Source organism: Gymnoscopelus braueri (genome assembly GCF_963280865.1).
Source record: "Gymnoscopelus braueri genome assembly, chromosome: 6".
Classification (NCBI taxonomy): domain Eukaryota; kingdom Metazoa; phylum Chordata; class Actinopteri; order Myctophiformes; family Myctophidae; genus Gymnoscopelus; species Gymnoscopelus braueri.
The window spans coordinates 24,465,739-24,488,799 of NC_137607.1; the positions used below are offsets into that span (position 1 = coordinate 24,465,739).

The 23,061-nt window shown below is 42.5% G+C and overlaps 1 protein-coding gene across 1 annotated transcript; it reads right to left on the bottom strand.

The window, feature by feature from the left end:
- Positions 1-12,154: 12,154 nt before the first annotated feature.
- Positions 12,155-17,165, bottom strand: dmrt2b (doublesex and mab-3 related transcription factor 2b). The gene is made up of 3 exons (XM_080430256.1): positions 16,390-17,165; positions 15,176-15,278; positions 12,155-13,764 (listed from the first exon to the last, which is right to left on the bottom strand). The coding sequence occupies exons 1-3, from the start codon at positions 16,810-16,812 to the stop codon at positions 12,869-12,871; spliced, it is 1,422 nt and encodes a 473-aa protein (XP_080286382.1). The 5' UTR covers positions 16,813-17,165; the 3' UTR covers positions 12,155-12,868.
- Between the last annotated feature and the right edge of the window lie 5,896 nt (positions 17,166-23,061).

Here is a 23,061-nt window from a genome sequence, read left to right on the forward strand (position 1 = left end):
TTGTCGTTAAAAAAAAACAAAAAAAACATTTGCGTTCTCAAGGATCCTTTTTGACAGTGTAAGTAAGTAGTTATTGTGCGACATTATGCCTTCTTCTTATTCACATCCTCTTTTCATAAAGGTATGTGTAATTTTCTTCTCTTGAAAGCATGCAGCATTTACTCTCCCTGCGGCTACCAGGCAGAACATCCACTTACTGTAGGTGCAACATGAAATAAAACATAACCCCCCCCCCCCCCCCCCACCCCCTTTACACACTCAGAAACAGGACTTGAACAGGACGTGTTAATGTCAAGCCTGTGTTTGTCACTCATCCATCCACAGGCTGGTAACGCTCCCTCATTTGCTCCGAGAGACCATGTCTCGTTTGTCAGCACCACCGCCTCAGTGTTTTCTCATACATCTGTCTATGATTCGGCCCGGGTGAGTTAACAGCTAGCCTAATTCCTGCCGTTCATCCATTCATCCTTGCCGTCGTTCCTTCCCTCCGTTTGCCGGAGTCGTGCAGTGATTGAGTGCTGGAGAAACATAACTACGCTGAGTGGAAACTCGCACCGGGAAGGAAGGGTTTTCCCTTCTGATGTGATGATTGATAAATGATTGTCTGAAGGCCTCCAGGCCTCATCCCCCTCCCCACTGTAATGACTGGTTACATAGCAAGAGGAGAGCTTGGAGACACGAGTAAATCCTTCCACTGCTCTCTCCATGAGCCCTCTCTCTCTCTCTCTCTCTCTCTCTCTCTCTCTCTCTCTCTCTCTCTCTCTCTCTCTCTCTCTCTCTCTCTCTCTCTCTCTCTCTCTCTCTCTCTCTCTCTGTGTGTGTTTCTTTCCCTCTCTCTCCAACAGTATAGCCACTGTGCGTATGGGGTTCTAATCTGTGACGACTGAAGGCTCACAGTTTAAATGTGGGTCTTTTTTCTGCCCAACACATTAGTTTGATGGATCGTTAGAAAACACTGGTGACCACACAAGGAAATTTCAGCCCAATTTAGGCCACCTTAAATTCACATCAGTTTTGATCGCTTATGGACCCGTTCCATTCTGCACTACACTCCTGGTTTAAAGTGATATTTCACTTCAATGGATCATTGGTAGTTTCTGGGATGCACATCGTAAATGGGTTCTTAAGGCTTAAGCAACTCACCAATATCGATAGGGATGTTCTTTTGAGATAATTGTTAATGCATTGTTAATTGTTTTGTCTGTTTATAATCAATAAGGAGAGTTGTGGGGAGGGGGTCCAATTAACAAGTGGTGAGCAACCATTCCAGGACCACCTAATGATTTTAGTTTTGAAGTAGCTGGTGAGCGTCATGACAAAGGGTGCTGTGATAAAGAATAAATAAACACTTCAATCACCTAAATCCCCCTCTTGGCCCATCCTGTTTTCCCTCTACACCAAATCTCCTCACCACAAATAACAGATCTTCAAGTTCCCAATGCGTTGCAATGCTACTTGTTGTGACCTTGTAGATCTGGTATTTTCACAGAACGTTCACCTATTTTGCAGAATGTCCGTCTATTATGACATGCCCAGAATAGGGATATGGGATATGGCTAGAGACAATTGAGATGCAAAGTCACAGTTACATGTATGAATATGGTCAATTCCCATGTACAGGACCGCAAATGTCCTACAGCAGTTGGGGTTAAGTGCTACAATGGCACTTGCAACTTCCTTGTTGAGGAAAGAGATTGTGCTTCTCATTTATTTATTTCCCCTGTGTGCTTCCCTAAGGATCCATGCCAGCAGCAATATCCCCCTCCAACACACACACACACACACACACACACACACACACACACACGGACACGGACACGGACACGGACACGCACACAACAGCAACAACAACAACAACAAAGGCATTGTGGAGATCTTGGGGGATATAAACTGAATCTAGTTTCAATTGACCTTAGCGTTAACGAGCGCCCATGGGAGCTTGAAGTGTGGATGTAGGGTCTCACTCCCCTGCCCTGGTTCAAAGATAGCCTACTGTTAGGGCCATGAACTATGGCTAAATCCCCACAACACATGTCTAACCATTAGGACCACATCATTAAACCACAGAGAGGTTCATCCTGAGAGGTTTCTCTTTTGGAGGGAAAATAGATTTTTTTTCAAAAAAACTATTCTATTCATTATACGCAATAAACAATATTGAAAATATCACGGTGCAGTGCGACGAGTTGTGGTTGCTTGTACATCTGCTATTCACTGTTTTTGCACGGTTGTACAACAAAGTATAGAATGTGTTGTGGGTCAGTTTGTTGACTCACTCAATTGAATTGAAAAAGTAATCGATAGAATAATCGCTTAGAAAATAATCAATAGGTGCAGCTCTAGTTGAATATCCAAGCCGGCTGGGATATCAAACAGAAGTATTTATATAATTAGATTCTTGTAAATGTCGTGATTATTGTATAGGTTGTAGTATAGAGTGACATTCTCTGATGTTCTTCCCACTGTAAGACCGGCTTTATGTTCAATACAAGATTCCAGTAGTGATGACTAAACCTCTTTGTAAACTCCCACTGGATCCATACCAACGTTAATCTGGAGGCCTGTTCAGATCTTTCAATGCTCACGCATTGGCTGATATGGATGAAGCCATCTGTCACCACAGCCTTTCTACTAGGCTTGTTGCCATAACAAAACCCTTGGATGGGTTGGACTACGGTGTCAAGCACTTTCTCAAGAGTCAATCAGGAGAATCAAGAGGGATTTATTTGTCTCTCACGTATATAGTCGGGTACAAGCAGAGAACTGTTCCACTAAACTGTGCCAATAGCAGCAATAAATATACAACAATATAATAATAAAGATAATACGGGACTGTAATGAAATGAAATAAAATGAAGATTTAACACGTCTTAGCAACAATGGGGAATGTGCGATGTGGAATCTGCTATGCATAATTAGGAGTATAATAGAATGCACGGTGAGGTAAAGTATATGCATATATTAATCAAGTACACTTATCTATGCATTACTGCAAGTAACAGTTTGAGCAAAACAAGCATGGTTATTTACAGATGAATTCTCACACAGATATTCCGTTATTACATTTTTTTAAATGTACTACGTAAACTGGCTGTTATAACAAAAGGGTTTACAACTCTGATGTTGGAAAGTTGTTCTATTTGCTGGATGTATTCATCTTCAAAGCAGAGCAGAGCCATAACTTATATAAAAAAAATAAATATATATATATAGGCTGGTAGCCAGTGTTGGTCCTATTCTCTACTGAGCTCCACGATATCACAATGCTCCACTTGAGCTGAGAGCCCAGCGATTCAAACATTGTGGTTGGTTGCATTGGGAAGTCCCCAGGTCTAAAAATACGAGCATGTTCACAGGCAAACGTGCATGTTAGATGAGGATTAAAAAAGCATGAGCGAGCCACTAAAGTAAGGCCATGTATTTGAATCGGACTTGCGACCTGTCATCTCCTTTTGCCGTCTGACCTTTTACAGTCTCTCTCTCAAGTGTCTGGGGGAAATAGAAGAACCGACTTACAAGATCTAAGGGATCTAAATATATGCGTTTGTGATATATACACACACACACACACACACACACACACACACACACACACACACACACACACACACACACACACACACACACACACACACACACACACACACACACACACATATATATATTTAGATCTTGTAAGTCAGTTCTTCTATATATATATATATATATACAAAAGTTATTATTTCAATGATTTGTAGAAAGAAATATGATCTCAATTAAGTAATTAATGTTGAAATAGCATGTGATAGTTATCGGGTGACATTGTTGTTCATTTAGCCTGATATTCCCAACTTGACACTGATTGCCTACAGTGTCAGTTTTAAAAACATTGATTAGATGCCTTTATTGATCCCGCGGGGGGAAATCAGTCGCCCAGAGGCAGCAGTTAAAAGTTACAGAGTTACAGGTAAAGAGGTAAAATGAGGTAATTTTACCATCACTGAAATGGTATAATAAGACACCTATTCTTTTTTGTTTTAAGTTTCAGGAAATACCACTTGTCACCCAGTAGTGTGGTCCTACCCGACCATGGGATGTACATTTCTTAATGGAAGACCACCTCCAACCACTGCTTTGTGTAAAAAAAAAGTTTTGGATTGCAGCTTTAAGCAAACACGGTATCCTCTGCCCCTGTTTAAACTTTTCCATGGCTGTAACAGGAGAGTGCCCCCAGTACAGACGTGTTCAAAGCAAAGCATACTTTAATCTTGGATATCAAACATTTGGCAATGCTGCCTTGTGAGTAACCCAATCTACGGTTGTAACGCCGCTAAACTACATGGTTGTTTGCACATTCTTTGTTGGTCAAATTGGTGAACCATTTGACTTTTCCCATTTCGAAGCGAAGAATCTTTAGTGTGGCCTTGAAACTTATAGTTGTTTCATGTCGAGCAAAACAGTTACTAATTGGTTCTCTGGTTCATGTGTTTGTTCTACTATATTCCCTTTACACTGAAATTTCCTGAGTGCTCTTTGCTGCATGTCTCACTGGTCCTGGTCCAGCGATCCCCTGCTCCCTGAATAGAGGTAATAGACATTAAAACCCCCAAACCGAGACGCATGGCCTCCCACACGTGCATCCCCACCCACCCCTTCTTCAACACATGCACACGCACAGCTTTTGGCGCACACGCACAGCTTCGGGCGCACACCATTATGTTGCAAGCTTCCCTGGTTTCCATTGGCCTCCCTGTGGCTGTTTCCTCTGTTTCCCTGTGGCTAATGTTTTGTCATCCGGGTCCGTGATATTATGTGAATTATCCTGCGGCGGAGATTGCCTTGCGGTGGTGATTTATCACCTGTTTGGCGGAGGCGGCCCGCACGAGCGACTGAGCCAACGGCTACAGGCATGACGTGCGGAGCAAGCATCTGGTGAGGGAGGGGGTTAATTGAGGGCGATTAAGGTGATTAATAGGTTTGTTTGAAGTGAAAACATAAGACAGAATGGCTTGTGTTACAGAGCAAATAGTACAGGGAAAAAAAGCCATCAGTGGTTTTTTGGGTGCAGAAGTGTGTGTGTGTGTGTGTGTGTGTGTGTGTGTGTGTGTGTGTGTGTGTGTGTGTGTGTGTGTGTGTGTGTGTGTGTGTGTGTGTGTGTGTGTGTGTGTGTGTGTGTGTGTGTGTGTGTGTGTGTGTGTGTGTGTGTGTGTGTGTGTGTGTGTGTGTGTGTGTGTGTGTGTGTGACAGTGACAGAGCAGGTTATACAGGTGTGTGGTGTGGTTCTTGTGTAGAGAGAAATAGAGGAACAGAGTTGTGCATGAACACTGAAGGGGAAAGAGTTCTTTCATGCACAGTAAATCCTCAGTGTTAATTTAACTCTGAGGGTAACTCAGATTTAGAAATCGATAAATGGATGCTGTTGATTTTACTGTGTGTTGTGCTGTCTTTATAATATAGCTATACAGCTCTACATCCGATCCACGTCTTTAAATCAATGGCATGTCAGCACAAAACCTTCAGATGTATTGCACCTCTTTTCTTGTTTAAATTGCTTTGCCCTACATTGAACTCTGTTTAGAAACTGTTGGTGTTTATGCAACATCACTGCAGCCAGCTATAAGACTGGCTTGATGAATTATAGTGTCATGTGATTGAATGTGAGCAGTTAACTGAAGCACATGGGACAAGATCAGGTTGTCGTAGACCGCTGTCAAAAGAACATGGACTATTCCACAGCTCAACTCTATACTATGATGGAGTGTGTGTTCAAAATATAGATTTCATGACTTATCGTGCCATGTCAATTTCATGTGGTGAGTCACCTGGAGCATGGAATAGTACAATAAACCTTTGATTGTAGTCGTGCAGGTAGTTTGCTTTTGTGTGAGAGGATTTCTGAACCGAACCATATTCATGCATGAGCAAGAGAGAGATCTGTCAGAGTCATCTATCAAAGCAGGACTCATCCCTGAATTTGAGGAAGTGTTCTATTTCAAAGAGAAAACACTTAATAACTGGCAGGGAGGGAGGTGATTTGGAAAAGAGACACAGTGGCAGTCCTCACCTCATCTCCCAACACTTCCACTGCCAGTCAAAACAGCAGCCTGTAATAGAAAAGCCCCTTTGATCCCTGTCAATGGCTATAACATGTGCAGTTCCACCAAAACTTAAGATGGATAATAGCAGCATATATTATCCATATAGCCTATATATATTTTTTTTTCCATTCTCTTAAGATTCTCAGCAGAGTGGCTGCTGCGGGGTCTGTCTGTTAGCATAATACTGTCTAGCACAAAGTAAGTACCGGTAAGAGTAAATAGCTGCTGGTTACATACAGTGGTGGGAAAAGTACTCAAATTTTTTACTTCGTTAAAGTATCAATACTGCCATGTAGAAATACTCTGTAAGTACAAGTCCGGAATAAAAAATTCACTTGAGTACAAAAGTATTGGCATCACTTAAAGTACCAAAAGTAGAACGTACTCATTATGCAGAATGTCCCATTTCACAAGTTTTCAAATATAGCAGATACAAGCAGATCTACAAGCTCACAATGCGTCGCATCGCAACGCATTGTGAGCTTGATCGGCTATTTTGAAATGGTCGAAATAGCTGAAGTGGTTAATGTATGTTTTGTAATAATAATCAAAATCTACAGTAACTAAAGTTTTCAAATAATTGTAATAGAGTAAAATTATAATGTTTGCCTCTGATATGTAGTGGAGTAGAAGTGAACGTACTGAAAATTGGAAATACTCCAGTAAAGTAAAAATACGACGAAGTGTCCTTGAGCAAGACACTGAACACCTAACTGCATCCGATGAGCAGGTTGGTACCTTGCATGGTTATTTCCTCCACAATCGGTATGTGTGAATGAAAGCGCTTTGGAGAAAAGTGCTATATAAATGGACCATTTACCATTTTATTTTTTACTTTGCCCCTGCTGGCTGTTATTCTTGAAAGTGTCCCATCTTAACAGAACAGCAAAGCGCAGTTTGATATGTCAATAACCCCACCATCCCCTCCCTTTACGAGCTATAGGCCTCAGAGATAATCAATCACTCTTAAGAGGGTGCCAATAAGTGAGCACACAGGGTTTATAGATGAGGGCACGAATAACACTGGGGCAGATTGGATTACCAGAAGTGGGAATGTGGTTAGTGGGGTCGTTGGTTTAGGTTTCTAAAACATTCTGCAGAACAGAATCAGAACCAAGCTGGGTAAATATTGCACTAATGGTTCAGAGGATAGAGGCTCTGGGCTATTTTTTTCATTGGTGTTATTGCTGCCACCCTTGGTGTATAAAGTTCTTGGACATGCCTGGCATGTGCTGGTGTAAGCTTATGAAGTGAAAGGGCTGAGGGCTGAGCTGGTGTACAAAGCTGTGAAGGTTATGCTAAGGTTATGTGTAGCTGACCACAAAAGGGATCATTCTATGTTTGGAGAGACACAATCATTACAGACCTGTTGATTATGTCTTGTCACACCTATGTTAATTAATCTAACTAGCCATTTATAATGTCAGTTTGTCTTAATGCTTTGTGTCTTAATTTTTCAATGCTTAAAGTTTTGTGTAAAGCACTTTGATTTGCCTTGTTGTTGATATGGGCTATACAGATAAACTTGCCTTGCCTTGCCTAATGAAAAGATCCTACCTTCTGTACTCTATCTCCTCTTCCTTACATCATCTTCCACGTCATCACATGTGTTTTTTAAAACAATTAAGAAACTGATGAGAAAAGGACAGATACTTTATTTCTGGTTGCAAAGACAGCAAACGCTGGAAAAGAAAGTTTAAGTGAGAGGAGAATGCGTGAGAGAGGTAGCAAGAGACGGGGGAGAGAGAGTGAAAGAGAGAGGTGAGAAAAAGAGTTGACTTGTGGTCTGCTTTGCTTTCTAATATTGCAAAGGTGGTTCTCCAGCAGCCAAGTGGCACCATGTGACGGTAACTGGATCGCTACACAGCTGCAGCCACGGGCGTGAGGGCTGTTCGCTCGGTCGGTCCCAAGGCTACTGGAATACAGGCAGGGGAGCTCCACAGACACACACACACATACATACAACACACACTCTCTAGCGCATGGAAAAACCCAAACAGTACTACAGGCCAGGGTGGTTGGGTTGGAGGGGCACAAGCAGCAGGGGGGAAGAGAACTCTACCCTGCCTGTTTCAAAGATGTTTTTAAAGCTGTGAAATTTCTACTCCAACCACGGCAGACTTGGTTACACACAGGGCTGTCTTTGAAACCGAGGGCTTGTGTGTTTGGGCTTCTGTTAAGTGAAGGGTGGCTTGTGGTGAGACTGAAACCCAAATACAGTCAATTAGGAATGTCTCTGTCAGAGGGCAGCCCAGATGCTTGTTCTCTATTAGGCCCCGGTTCCATTCGTTCTGATGGCCTGACTGTGTGAATGTAGTGAAGAGAGAGAGTTGGTGATTGGACAACCAGAGCAGATACCTTAAAATAGTTGTAGCTTCCTGAAAGAGACAGGATTCAGCAGTCTGCTCGTTAAAAACATTACCAGTTGTCAGGTGATTGAAAATAGTACGTTCTAATCAACCGAGTCCTATTGTGTTGCTAGACTAAGGCTTTGCACATTAAGCAAGCACAATTTTAAAGCTTAAAATCATTTGAACTTTGGCCCAGCGTGACGCTGACCTGTCAAAGCTATTTCAATGAGATTTCGTTTTATATGAGACGGGCAGATGTGACAGATGTAAAGATGGAAGAGCAACTCATTATTAGATGAGTGTTGTTCATCTCATGTTGCTGCATGCAACCAATTTGGCTTGCACCTGTCTTTAACCACATGAACCCTTAGCGTTCCTATTGTGGGGCAAATGTTTGGCGAAATCTTCGGTGAAGAGATTTGGTATATAGAGGGAAATAGTAGTGGACCAAGTATAGATCCCTGGGGGACCCCGGTCAACTAAGTGTATAGGGTTTGAGTGGTTAAAGTAGCTCATGCTGCACACTCAATTCTTCTCATTTGATACTTGCTTGAGGGCGCTCAAGCCTTTTATCTTCTAACTTCTTATGTTTGAGCATGCACACACTCACACACACAATACATTGTGTGGCGTTGGAGTGATCGTGTGTTAAGTGCGGCAGGTGACACGCTGCTTTCTTACTGGGATCAAACGGGTCAAGTGAAGTAGCCAGGGCAGACCACCCATAATGTTATCACACTCATGGACACGTACTCACGCATGCACGCTTGCGCACACACGCACGCACGCACGCACGCACACACGCGCAGGTTGGCTGTAGTGTAACCAGAGACCGGGCCCTTTAGGTCAGGCCTGGCTGCCAAACACCAAAGAGCAGGCAGGGCAGTTGCAGGGCAGGGCAGAGTGAGGAAAGCTGGCACACAGATCAAAGCCTGAACCCTGATGCTAAATGTTGCTGATACTCTGTCAGGGTGAAGTGTCATTAGAATGAAAGGGGATCAGATGGGCTACGGCCCTGAGGGTCGCGATAATATGCATTACACGTAAGATAGCTGCCATCAAAAAAGACAATTGATATTGTCATGGAGATAATTATTTGGACAATGCATGAGACCCTGAGAGGTGGAAAATTCGACCCCATGTGCCCCTGCATTATGTTGTGAAGTGATATCTTTGCTTTAGTAGCCATGATAAGTTCCATAGCATCACCATAGCCTCAGAATGAGTGGCGAGTTGGAAGGCACCCCAACTATTCACAAACTGAACTGTCCAGTATAAAATAGCAGCCGTGTTATTGGCTGATTCCTACGCGAGAGACCATGCTACACATGGAAGCACCCAGTACAGTATATATACCATTCTTATTCTGTGAGGGGAAACTGGCACGATGATCAAAGGCTTTCCCCTGAACCATGTTACTCAGTGTCACTGATGACCTGTCAAGGAAGAGATCACAGATTGACTGATATCTAGATTACACACTGCACCGGTCAGCATGATCTGGGTGATGAGAATAAGCCAGCGGTGGCTCAGGAGGTAGAGTGGCTGTTTGGGAATCGGACGATTCTCGGTTCGATCCCCGGCTCCCCCTGGGCTAGTGTCGAAATGTACTTGAGCAAGACACTGAACCCCTAGCTGCTCCCGATGTGCAGGTTGTCGTGTGAATGTAAAGCACTTTGGATAAAAGCGCTATATTAATGCACTATTTACCATTTTGCCTCCCTGGTACATCTGTACTTGTGTAGAGCTACCATCAATAGTATAAGGTGGTCGGAGGTTTATCGCAAATTCGCGATAGGTAAACAAAGTCATGTTTTAGTATAGGCTAAACTTAGTACTTTAGTTTACATAATGCAATCATAGCATTTAGGGGTTTGTGCTCATGGTCTTTATCACTTCATACCCCTCCCCACACACACACACACACACACACACACACACACACACTTTCCTATTATTCTTTGACGTGTAAAATGGTCCCAAGTGGAACCACAAGGTTTGTTAAATTAACACTGAGGACTTTAATGAGCACAGTAGTTGTAATCCCATCCGCCCCAGCCATGATTTGTTTAATTTGAAATGAATAATTCGGAGTCATAGCCGGGGCCAAAGCAAAGCTTCTCTACTCCGAGCAGAGTGAAATCAATACTGCTGAAATGGAAATGGGGAAAGCACGAAAGAAGGAACAAAGGTAGGTGACAAAGGGCAGTGGGTGAGTAAAAGAGGGTTTAGGAGGTTGAGAACGCACAGACAAATACAAAAAGGAAAAAATGTGTTTCAACTTGCCTAACTGCCTTGTCAGCATACAGGGTATATTGGCCTCAGTCCAACATACCCCTCCAGCTGTCCCTTCCTACACTCTCTTGGCCCTCAAAGAGAAATGTCAATATATAGTAGCTATAGCATGCTGATTCAGATCTTTTTAAAGAATACATAACAATATAGTTCATCTGTTGAGAAAAAAACACAGAGGCCAACCGGGTGCTCACAGGAGATAAAAATGTCTTAAAAGAGTATTGAAGGTGCTTCTAGGATCAGCGGGAATCTAGACTTAAAAAGGAAGAGGAGAACCGAGCACTCAAAAATGAGAGGAAGTAAAGTTAAAACAAATTTTTCTCCTCCACATGTTTTGAGTGCTCGGATCTCCTCTTCCTTTTATAGTTCATCTGTTGCTGGTGCAGTCCTAATAAGAAAATGGTAGAGCATGAGTGGCATTTTCAGTGTGAAGTCTCAATCTCTTAACCGCTTAAACCCTACTTAGTTCAAATCCATGAACGACGACTATGTGAATGCCCCCCCCCCCCCCCCCAAGAATAGGGATGCTAGGGTTCAAGTGGTTAAATGACCTTCATTCCAGAATGAAACATGAGTGAAACTGAGAAATGGAACAACGCCCTGGATTGTGGGGGATAAAACAGATCCCCAGTGTTCACGTGAGTCATGATCACCACCACTTTGTGATTGACGCTTGTCGTTTTGTCACTTAATACTGCATAATGCATAATGTTGTACTGTAAAAGGCGACCGGCACACATTCTGTGCTTTCAGGCTTAACGACGTTATTCTTCTTTTTGTTCCAATCCCTCAGTCTGTCTGTGAAAGAGACACGGGGAGATAGACGGGCATTTGGAGATGCCAGTAGATAGCGGCAAACAAAAGACACAGAGCAGTGTGCTATCGCCTCTGCGTTGACGCCACATGGGCCAGAGTTGTCTAAACTATCTGATCGCCACATCTCACAGATTACAGTGCACAACAAGCACGGTAGAGGGAATGAAGAAAAAACAAACCCATTGTGGATATAGATCAAATGCGGGTTCAAACAAAGCTTGGTATACAATAAAGAACAATGTTGCCTAGGCAACCCTGGCACCCACCCATCCGTCCCGCTAATACCCATCATCTCTCAGCCTGTTGGTGTGATGAGGTGATAATGCATAGAATTCTGAATAGAATGTCATTCCTCGGAGTGGGGTGTAAATTTATACAGTAATAATGATACAGTCTGACTGAATGCCTGTCATGTGCTGAGCTCAAACACACTAAATAACGAACCTTGTTTGCAGTTGACATAAAGGAACAAACATGAGCAGAGGTGTCAGATATTGAGGGTTTGCTGTCATCCCTTGTTAAAAGAGTACGGTCACAAGAATTGCATGGCTTGTGTTTTGGGGGTTTTTGCTTGTTTTTTTGGTGGGGGTGGGGGGGGTCTGGCTCTCTTAGCGAGCCACCTGCCTCCTTGTGTGCTCTATTTCATTGTTAGTTTTCGTTTTAGTTAAGAGGGATTCTGAGCAGCACCAAGTTTGTTTTGACAGTGTGATGCCAGAGAACAGAAACGGAGGCCAACCAACCACATCCACACTTTGATTTGAAATGTAAAAAAAGAGAACTGGGCAGGACTTCAGTCAGCACTTGACTTTTTCATCAACCGTGTTTTATGAAAGTATTTCTGCTTTGGGGAAAAGAGAATAAAATATATTTGATGTACGAGAGATCTAAGCAGCATGTTGCAAGAGTTTTTTTTTTTGCCTACTTTTGATACACAACTATAAAGAAGGATCATAAGGAATACATTTTAGATGAAATGTTCAAAGGAAATTATGACATTATAGGCATATAAACTGGTAATGTGTCAGGCAAGCAAATTACATAATACATCTTTTTGCTGTTATAATTTTACAAATTCTGAAAATAATTAACAAAATACATTTTTTTCATATTTTTTATGAAATAGGCCTATATTGTATACATAGTTATTTCTCTATGGTACCTCTTCAAGTGCAATTGTACAGCAACCAGCCTTTGTCAAAGGAAGACTGTATTTTGCAATGGCAAAATGACAAGCAGTTCAGCCAGTTTTTCATTTTTACACCCTCAATGTTGGTGGCATCTTAGTCCACACAGTAACAAAGCTGCACCACGCTGCTTTCCATTTGTCTCTCAGGCCCTCAGCAATGCCTCCACGGAGAAAGGTAATGGCCTCACAGCAGGAGATTTTACTGAGTTGGCGCGAGGGCTTTTGACAGAGATGATGTGAGGGCTGACCACGGTGGCAGGACTGGCTCCCGACCAAGCCTTGCCTGGCACCAGGTTTGAAGTCCTGCTGGGTGTGCTGGCCTGTGGCTCGCCCTGGATCCCCTGATCCAAACCCACAATGGACTGCATGTCGCCTTTAAAGTCAGCTAATTCTCGCCTGGGTAATGTTTGCCTTGACAAGGCATTGTCACAGTCCTGATCGGCTGAAGTGATACGCCGGTAACTTTCAAGACGCTGGTTTAATAATAGCGGTATGTCGAAAAACTCTGGGCGGGCTCCGTCTCTCTTCTTACAGCCCCTCCAGCTGTCCTGCTCGCCATCCTCCCGGTCGGACGTGACCCTGGCGAGCTCCTTGTTTCCGCCTGACTTGGGTGTGAAATGAGGGTACCCGACCTCCGCGGAAGACCTGGCTTTCAGGCCGAAGAGCTCCTCGCGACAGAATTTGAGATCACACTCGTACACAGGCTTGTACTTAAACACAGAGGCGTAAGTGTATGCCCCTATACCCATGGGGTCCTCACTGAGAGGGTGCCAGTGTTGGCCGGAACTAGGGGCAACGGGCAGCGTTTGACAGTGAAGGATGGGGAAGAGGGCAGAGGACGATAAGGACAGGTCTCTCTCCAGGTCTCTCTGTCTCAACTCGCGCGCCAGCATCACACTGTCCAGCTCCTTGTCCGCAAAGGCTCTCCTCTTCCTCATCCGGGCGCTGACCGAGGGACAGGAGAGGTGGGCGTCATCACGGAGTGTCTGCTTCGACCAGCAGGGGGTGTCCTCCTGTGGTGGTACGGCTGATTTGAGTCCTGCATGGGGAGAAAAGACCATTTACAATTAGAAATTTAGGCTTTTAGCAGACGCTCTTAATCCAGAGCAACTTACAGTAAGCAAGGCCAACACAAGATAATACATCAAATGCATAGAAATAGTAATTTAATAATAAACTAATACATAAGTAAACCATCGTCAGCCTGTACATTTAAACCATGCACTATACACACTGGCATCTGTCTACATAACATGCTATCTAAGTTACATTTTAGGCTTTACATAAGCCTGCAAGGTCGTCAAGGCATCAAGGCTATAGTCACCCGTTGTTGTTATAAATTGATTTCTTTATTCATTATTATTATTCTAAGGTAGCCTATTAACCACTTAAACCCCAGCATCTGTATTGTGGGGAAAGCTTTTGCTGAAAATAGTAGATCGACAAGCTCACCGTGAGCAGAAAAGACACTAGTATTGAGCCCTGAGGGACTCCGGTTACCCAAATGGGGTTTAAGTGGTTAATATTATTGCTTGTTATTTTTGTTATTTATTTATTTATTATTTTATCTAGATGTCTAGATGCAACAAAGAGAGAAGAGACAAAGGAGAGAAGCCTGGCTTTCTGTGATCCAGGAGAGTATATTAATATATTCACACACTCTGTTTTGCAATAATAGAACAGAATGGCCAGGTTTTATGAAAAAGATCAATGATGATACCCTGCCATTCAGCTATTTGTTTTGATAAATTGGATGCCTCTGTTGCAGACAATGACGCTTGAACGGGTCCTCTAAACACTGCTTTCATTAAATTGTGAAATATTCTTTACTAAAAGGAAAATATACCTTCAAAACATTGCCTACAAATCACCAGTTAATGCAAATGGTGATTCCGTTCTTTTCATTTCTATTCAACTTTAAGAAATGAAATGCAAATTGGTACGAACTTTGTATTCTATTCATCTTGTCGGAAACTAGTAATGTGAAATTCATGATTAAAAAAAAATCTGTGAATCAGTCAAAACAGCTTTATAGTTGTTGTGAACTCTGCCATCCACTTGACTTAGACATTTTTAAAACTATATTTTTATAGTTATAGTGCTCAGTGTGAATGGCCCTTAAGAATTGGAAATAATATGGATGTCACTAAAGAATTGTATGTGAATGAATGTTAGTTCTGAGGTCAGAACATGGTGAGTATTGTCTTTAACTTGCATGCATACTCTCCTTCAAAAAAATGCTTTGATTCTTAATCCTGTTCCATAGTCAGTCTCCCATGACCCATAAGGCAACAAAGCAAAATGTATTAATTTCAGGTTTGCATTTCAATTCACTGGAAAAAATTAAATAATCAAAGGGCTGACTCCTATAAAAGAGCAGTTACATTTTCCATTACTGTTTGATAGAGGCAATGAGCTAATAGAGAATAGAGGTGTTAATTACACCTTACCCTGCAGGATGCTTTTAGCCAGGATGCTTGGCTCTGGTGCTCTGGTGTAGCGCTGATACGCCGTTCTTCGCATCGGAGCCGCACACCTGACCCCTCTCTTTCCCTGGGAGCAAAATGGAAGCGAGTGTTAGACATTTTACATAATTATATTACATCGTGTCTGTCTCTAGGGTCATTAGATAAATAAGAACAGAACTGTGCTCATAAGCTTTAATCCTCACATTAAAAAAATATATCTGTAAGTGTGAGACATTGAGGTTTATAGGTTTTGCTGTATGTTCTGATACACTTACTGCGGTCCAATAACACAAGCAAAAATGCATTAGTAATTACTGTGGCATATTGGTGAATATTTCCTATGCCCTGTAGGCCTATAAACCGTTTAAATTAGAGGCAAGAAAAGATTTAATTGACAAGCCAAGACAAGTAATTATAACAAGTCATATTTAAGTAATCTAGTAGCCTAATGTAGTTACAGTAGAAAAGTCTATGAACTATGTACATATGCTAAGCTTTCGTTTTTATTGACAAATCACATTGTTGCTGCTGCTAGAAAATATATTATATAGCCTATAATAGCATATAAACATGTCTTGTTATATAATAGCCTATTAAAGATATTGAATTAATTATAATAGCCTACATTGTAGGCTATTATAATTAATTCAAAATCTTTTTTCGACATATAGGATACTTATTACAACATTAATATTATTAGTAATAATATCATTGCCAGCTATTTATGTTTTACTTTTAATTACAAAGGAAAAATAACCAATATAATGTCATTTCTCTCTTGTTACCATCTATGACACAAATCTGATTCAGGGGACAGGGGTGTCTAAACGGTTTGCACAGCACTGCTGTGAGAAGATCAGACCTGCTGTGACTGACACAGACACACATCAGCCTCCATAAATCCATCCTCACCTCAGAATGACTAGAATAAATAGGCCTACGTTATTATAACCTATATGGAATTATCCTCACTGTCAAACATGAACAACATTTCACGTGCTATCTATTTCTCCAAGATAACGCGTTACAGTCTTGCTTGAGAAAATGTCAATGCAGTTTCTGCACGTATCTTTCGCACTCATTATTCTGTTTTTTATCTTTGTGAGCATAAATAAAATGTGGGAGAAACACGGAGGGCATAACAAGCCAAAAGGACAACTCAGTCAGGATGACCGGAGTGCATGTTCTCTCCTCACCTCTGCCGCTTGCTGTCGCCGCAGGGCGACCTGTGCCGCCATGACGCGCTGCCGCTCCACCACCAGCAGACAGCTGGCGCAGCGGCAGTCCCTCCAGCGACAGAAGCGTTTGTGGCCTTTGAGACACGACACGACGCCGTGGTTCCGACAGCGAGCACATTTGGGGCTCCGGGTCATCTTTCGCTGCAGTGGCTGCGGTTGCAGCCGCGTTGTTGTTTCTTCCAGGCATGTTGACGCTTTTCCCTCTCCTCCTCGGTCTCCGACGTGGTGCTGCTGGTGGCCGCCGTGTCGCCCGTCGTCGGGCGACAGGCATCCGTCAAGACTGGTCACGTCAACCTCCTCTTCATCATCCACTTCGGATTTCAGGCAGTGAAGCTGCGTGTCTGTCTCTAGCTGTAGGCCTCTTTCCAACTGAGTGGACATGTGTGGTCGTGTTCCAGGCTCACGTTGCAACCGCGCGCCTCCTTTAGAAGTTGCGTGTCACCACACAACACACGACACGCAAACTAAATGTGATTAAACCAGGGCTTGACCGGCCCTACTGCTGCACTTCACCCTGATTTTTGTATGGGGTTTTAGCCCCGCACCGGACAGCCTACTGTCCCTGTGTGTGGAAATGTTGCTTTCTGCCGCCCAGAGTTTTGAAATGTTAAGCCGCTCAGCTGCTCGCTGACGTTCAAGACGAGGTGGTCCAAGACGAAAGAGCAGGGAGACAGGCGGGGAGCAGGGACCCATGCACACCCATAGAGGTTTGGGAATGAAAGCCCAAGTGTTGCACTTGCACATACAACTTCCCTCCTACTAGCCCCTATACCTGCTTGCCCGACCCACCTTTAAAAGTTCTCATCTTACAAGTGGAAACCCTAACTACCAAGCCTGTCAAATGTGTGCGTCATTTTCATTCTCAGAATGCTACTGTTGAAATGCAGCAGCATTTCGCACACATGCCAACCAAACGTGAAATGTTTGTCCTCCCGCATAAGCTTTTCGTGCGTATGCAATAATAATTGTTAATAAATGATAATAAATTATAAGGTAATATAAATCGCATTACAAATAGGCTTACTGCCATCACTATAATCAGGTTAAAAAAAAAACGTGTGGGTCAGAGAGAAATGCAAAGCGTGTAATTGTATTGTTTATAGGGTAGGCTATAAGGCACTTATGCAAATGTGTTTTTCTCTAAACTCAATATGGGCCAATTAAGCAAACCTTGGGGGGCATAGTCGGCCACGGAGAGCACACTGAGAGTTCTAGAAAATGGAATTACATTTTCATATTTAGTCAACAGTTATTCATATTGCATCTGCTGAATAATTCATTCTCTTAATGGATTTTCCAGTAGGCCTATCTCTAGTTCTGGAACTAAAAGGAATAATTAAGACATTAAAAACCCACACAAATGTTTACTCTTGGTAAAGGGTCTTTAGAGATGCTAAGGGTTTATGAAGACATCATTCTCTTCGACCTGCAATTTATTCAGCTCTAGCAGTCAATCGACACCTGCTACTATACTGGTGGTAGGCCTACTACTACTTCTACTACAATACCTAATTGTTACAATAAGTATTAGGCCTATTGTCATTATGCCACATGCACAAACATTCCCTAGAATGTTATGTAGTAATTACATCAATCACACCACTTTCAAATAAACAAATAAAAGCAATATAGGCCTACTGACTAAAATTAAATGGCACTTTAAAAGACTGCCCATTTTGTGTGTTGGCCTGCACATTGTGACTTGACCAAATCACAGAATAATTACATTGGGTGATAGTAAACTCAACACGACAACACCCCACCCACCCACCACAACCACCCTCCCCAGCAGAAGCTGTTGCAATGCTGCACCAGATGAGTTGAGTTAATAGAGATGGATGGTAAGAGAAGTGTGCTCCCTGCTGGTTACATTTAGTAATTGCGTGGATGATAATACTTCAAATGGCCTCAGGGGGCCACAATAAGAGGGGTAGAGACTACAAATCTACAAGTTAGTTGCTTGTGCGAATAAATCAGCTGTAGACCCTGTCTTGCTTCCGCAGAGATTCAAGTCTACCCAGGGCTAATTCATTAGTCTCACTCTCCACTATAGAGCCCTATAGACCTAGCCAGGGAGAGAAAACCTACTATAGGCTATAGTACTTAACATTACAAAAACAACTGTGTGTGTGTGTGTGTGTGTGTGTGTGTGTGTGTGTGTGTGTGTGTGTGTGTGTGTGCGTGTGTGTGCGCGTGTGTGTGTGTGAATGAATATACTGTACACATGTCCATATATTTCCAGTGGTATTAATATGGTGAGCTGGAGTGAAGCAAAGCTCACCCAACACTGACAAAAATAGCATAAAATGTATCAATTGAAAACTGTCCTTAATGAGTAATTTGTTACTGATGATTCCTTGCTTGTGTGGGCTATGTTGTGTGTAAATTGTCCCTCGCTTTGCAATAATTTGCTGGCTGAAGAATTTTGTGTCTGCCAACTTTCCTGGTTAAAGTCTTTGACAAGTTCAACATGCATATTTGATGGACAATGAGTCTCACTTATAGTGCTTCAAATCTTCTTACATTTTGCCAAATATTTGACATGTAAGAATAAGTTTTGGATTTAGTAGGGCCCCAGTGGAGTATTTTATCATAACTGCTCCAAACATGCAGAGACTTTGATAAATGAGGGCCCATTGTTTCTGTCTGTGCCGGGGCTTTTCAGTTAATTTCTTGTGTCTGAGTAATGAGAGACAGAATGAATGAATGAAAGAAAGAGTGTACGAGAATGGAATAGAGCAATAAATAGATCCTTTCCATTTGGTGGTCTCCATTTTGGTCTTGGTGCCTAACCGTGCCTGTGGGACAGACTGCAACACTTAGGCCACCCTATTATTACTGATCTCTCAGCTTAAGCAAAGTGGCTTCGTCAAGGCCATATAACTGTCCCACTGCCATCTTTTGCTCCCACAATCTCCCTTCCTCTGTCTCTGTAGCTGCAGTTTATGCCACCCTCTGTCCACCTCTAATGCTACAGACACACTGAATGATGCATCCATGCACCGGACCCCCTTTTTTCCCCGCCAGAGGATGTTGCTGTATACAGTTATGCATGTGTCTTTGGGAACATTTGAATAATAGGCAATACAATAACATAATTTTGATTCATACTGTAATTGATCAGCACTGCTTAGTTTGATAGATTGCCCGGAGTTTCTCAAGCTGGCCATGTTGCGGTGGACGTACGTCATTTGCATAATGTTGAATTCAAACAACTTAACGCAAATTTCACATACTAGACGTCAGAGGTGGACAGAGTACACGACCCCAGTACTTGAGTAAGAGTACAGATACTCCCTGGTTAAATTTACTCCACTACAAGTAAAAGTAGCTCAGTCAAAATGTTACTCAAGTAAGTATTTGCTTTTAAATATACTTAAGTAATTAAGAGTACATGCTTTTAAAAATACTTAAGTACAAGTAAAAGTAAATGTATATTTCTTATTTTTCACATCAATTAAAGGTAGGGTAAGTGATATTTTTTGGTTAAAACTAAAAGTATTTTGTTAAAAGGTTAAAGCACTATATTCTGATAGTAATCATTGCTATAGAGTGTTTGTTCAGTAACAGGAGTCTCCCCGTCTCTCCAGCTCTTTAATAAACAGATAATACATTTTCCGGTAGGTGTCAAAATCTCAGCCAATCAGGAGAAAGTACCCATTTATAAGCTTCATTTTATAGTGTTCCAGTTCCAATTTTGCCTGCTCATTTCTTAGTGTCATCACTTCCAATTTCACTTGTTTAATCTATATCCTGATTGAGTTCTCTATCCTGATTGGATAAAATTGGAAATGAAACTGAAACTGAAACGAAAATGTATTTTCTCTTTTATAAAGAGCTGGAGAGACAAGGAGACTCCTTTTACTGAACAAACACTCTATAGCAATGAGTACTATCAGAATATAGAGCTATTTAACACTTATTTTAACCAAAGAAAATCACTTACCCTACCTTTTAATTGCTGTAATTTTCTATATGACAAAGTCAAATTAGTGCAGCATTGGTTCAAAACGAGTAAACTAAATTAATATCTTTATAGCCTAGCGGAGCAGCACAAAATAACCAAATAACCACAAAATATTACATTTAAATATACTGTCTAAAATACAAAAAATACTAAAATATGTCTAAAACCTCAGCAATTCCAATGCAACAAAAATCATTCCCCATCTAAGCAGTAGCAGTGATGTTAGGTTTTCAATGTACTTATAGTGGGTGCCAGGACCCAGGAGTGGTCATTTGAATGGGTCCCAGGGACATTTTGTGATTGTATGAGTCCTAATAAAATAAAAACGTTTCCCCATTCAGACATATGCCATACTGTCTGAATGGGGAAACGTGAATGAAAGGCATACAATTTTGGCATACTGAGTATAGCAACATTGTGTGCCTTTCTTTGTTTTAAAGGCGAAAAACAAACCATGTCACTCTGCCTTTCATGAATATTCAAGGCAAACAAGTACCATATGTCACTGCTATGTGCTAACTGCTAGCACCAAACTCCGCCGGAATTGATAGTTTTGAACTCTAAAAAGGGATCTAAAGTGTTATGCTTGCATCGACAACAAGTGCTGTCCCTATCTACTTCAATGGATTATTTTTTTTGCGAGGAGTCTACAACGTGAACTAGTGTGTTGATACCCATTATTCTGGCAAAAAACAAATTGAGTTTTGCTGAACATATTGCTTTGTGCTAATAAAATACACACCAACAGCATCTGGGGCAAAAGCCACCTCAGGGTTAGGGTCAGGAACAGCGGGAGGAACAGTCTTCTGACGGGAAACGGGGTCAGCCTTCCAACTCGGACCAGCCGTTGACAGAAAAAATAAAATAACTACCTGGCGGAGACCTGTGCTCCTCGGAGCACAGGTCTCCGCCAGGTCATGTAGGCTATTGTGGCCTCCTGGTGGCGCTATAATAGGCCAACGTGAAAAGGGTGCCATTTCTTCTTAGGCCTTGAACGACAATCGGACACTGACTGCATTCATGATTTGAGGCATTTTGTTAAAAACATTTGTTTCGCTAAATTAGACCTGCTGGTGGCGCTATAACAGGGCAATGTTAAAAGGGTGGCATTTGTTCCTCAACAAACAAAATGTGCGTCCAAAGTTTGACCGCAATCGGACAGTGCGTTCATGATTTGCGGAATTTTGTTCAAAACAAGCCAATAATGCAAACTTTAGATGTCAATCTTAGCCAATCAGTATAGAATATGAAAAATAAAACACATCTGTCGTGATCACATGACTATAGAGATCATGTGTACCGATTCGCGTGAAATTTGGATAACATTGGAAGGAGTAGTATAAAAACATGTGTTTTACATAAGTCGGCCTCCTGGTGGCGCTATAAAAGGCAAATGTGAAAAATGCAGGGCAAAGGTTTTTCCTTGACCTCTAGGTAGTGTGCATACAAAGTTTTACACAGATCGGTGCAGTTATAGGTAAAAACACGAATCGGCCTGTTATAGCGCCACCATGAGGCTGATTTGAAAATGTTCAAATGGTAGTTCTTCCTCGGCCTAATGGGAATGTGTGTGCAAAATTTCACAGAAATTGCATGCTGTGTTCATGATTTGAGGCATTTTGTTCAAAACGGAGCACTCCTGCAAACTTTGGAAGACATTTTTAGCCAATCAGGATGGAATATGAGAAATCTGAAAGACTTGTTTCGTTCAATGACTATAGAGATACTGTGTACCGATTTGCGTGATTTTTGGAGAAAATCTGTAGGAGTACTGTCAAAAAATATGTTTCGCACAAATCGGCCTCCTGGTGGCGCTATAACAAGCCCATGTGAAAATTTTGGGGCAGAGGTTCTGAATTGGCATCCAGGGAGTGTGTGTGCACAGTTTGGCTGCGATCAAGCCAACAGTGCCAGAGATTAGCTGTCCACGGACGGACGGACGGACGGACGGACGGACGGACGGGGTGCAAAACATACTCTCTCGCCATGCCTTTCGGCCTGGCGGAGACAATAATGCTGGGAAGTCACATTGTGACCGGAAGGGGCAGAGGTTCTGAATTGGCATCCAGGGAGTGTGTGTGCACAGTTTGGCTGCGATCAAGCCAACAGTGCCAGAGATTAGCTGTCCACAGACAGACGGACGGACAGACAGACGGACGGACGGACGGACGGACGGACGGACGGACGGACGGATGGACGGACGGACGGACGGACGGACGGACGGACGGACGGACGGACGGACGGGGTGCAAAACATACTCTCTCGCCATGCCTTTCGGCCTGGCGGAGACAATAATGCTGGGAAGTCACATTGTGACCGGAAGGGGTTCTGCACAAAAGTCAACATGTGACTTCGAGGTAGTGAGACTGTGTTGTCCAGTCTGATCTCTCATCACGCATGCATAGAGCCAAGTGTACTTTGTATGTTTGTGTCCAGGGGATCTGTTTGGGGCCCACTTCCCAGCATTATTATTTTCTTTTTTCTGTTAACAGCTGGTCCGAGTTGGAAGGCTGACAAGGCTGATAATGCTGGGAAGTCACATTGTGACATGATGACACATTGAGGTTAGACAACCCACTCCATAATTCTACGTAGCTGCATTGGGAACTCCTTATGTGGTTATGGCTGAGTCATGGTGACATGAGCGTGACGACGTGCCCCTC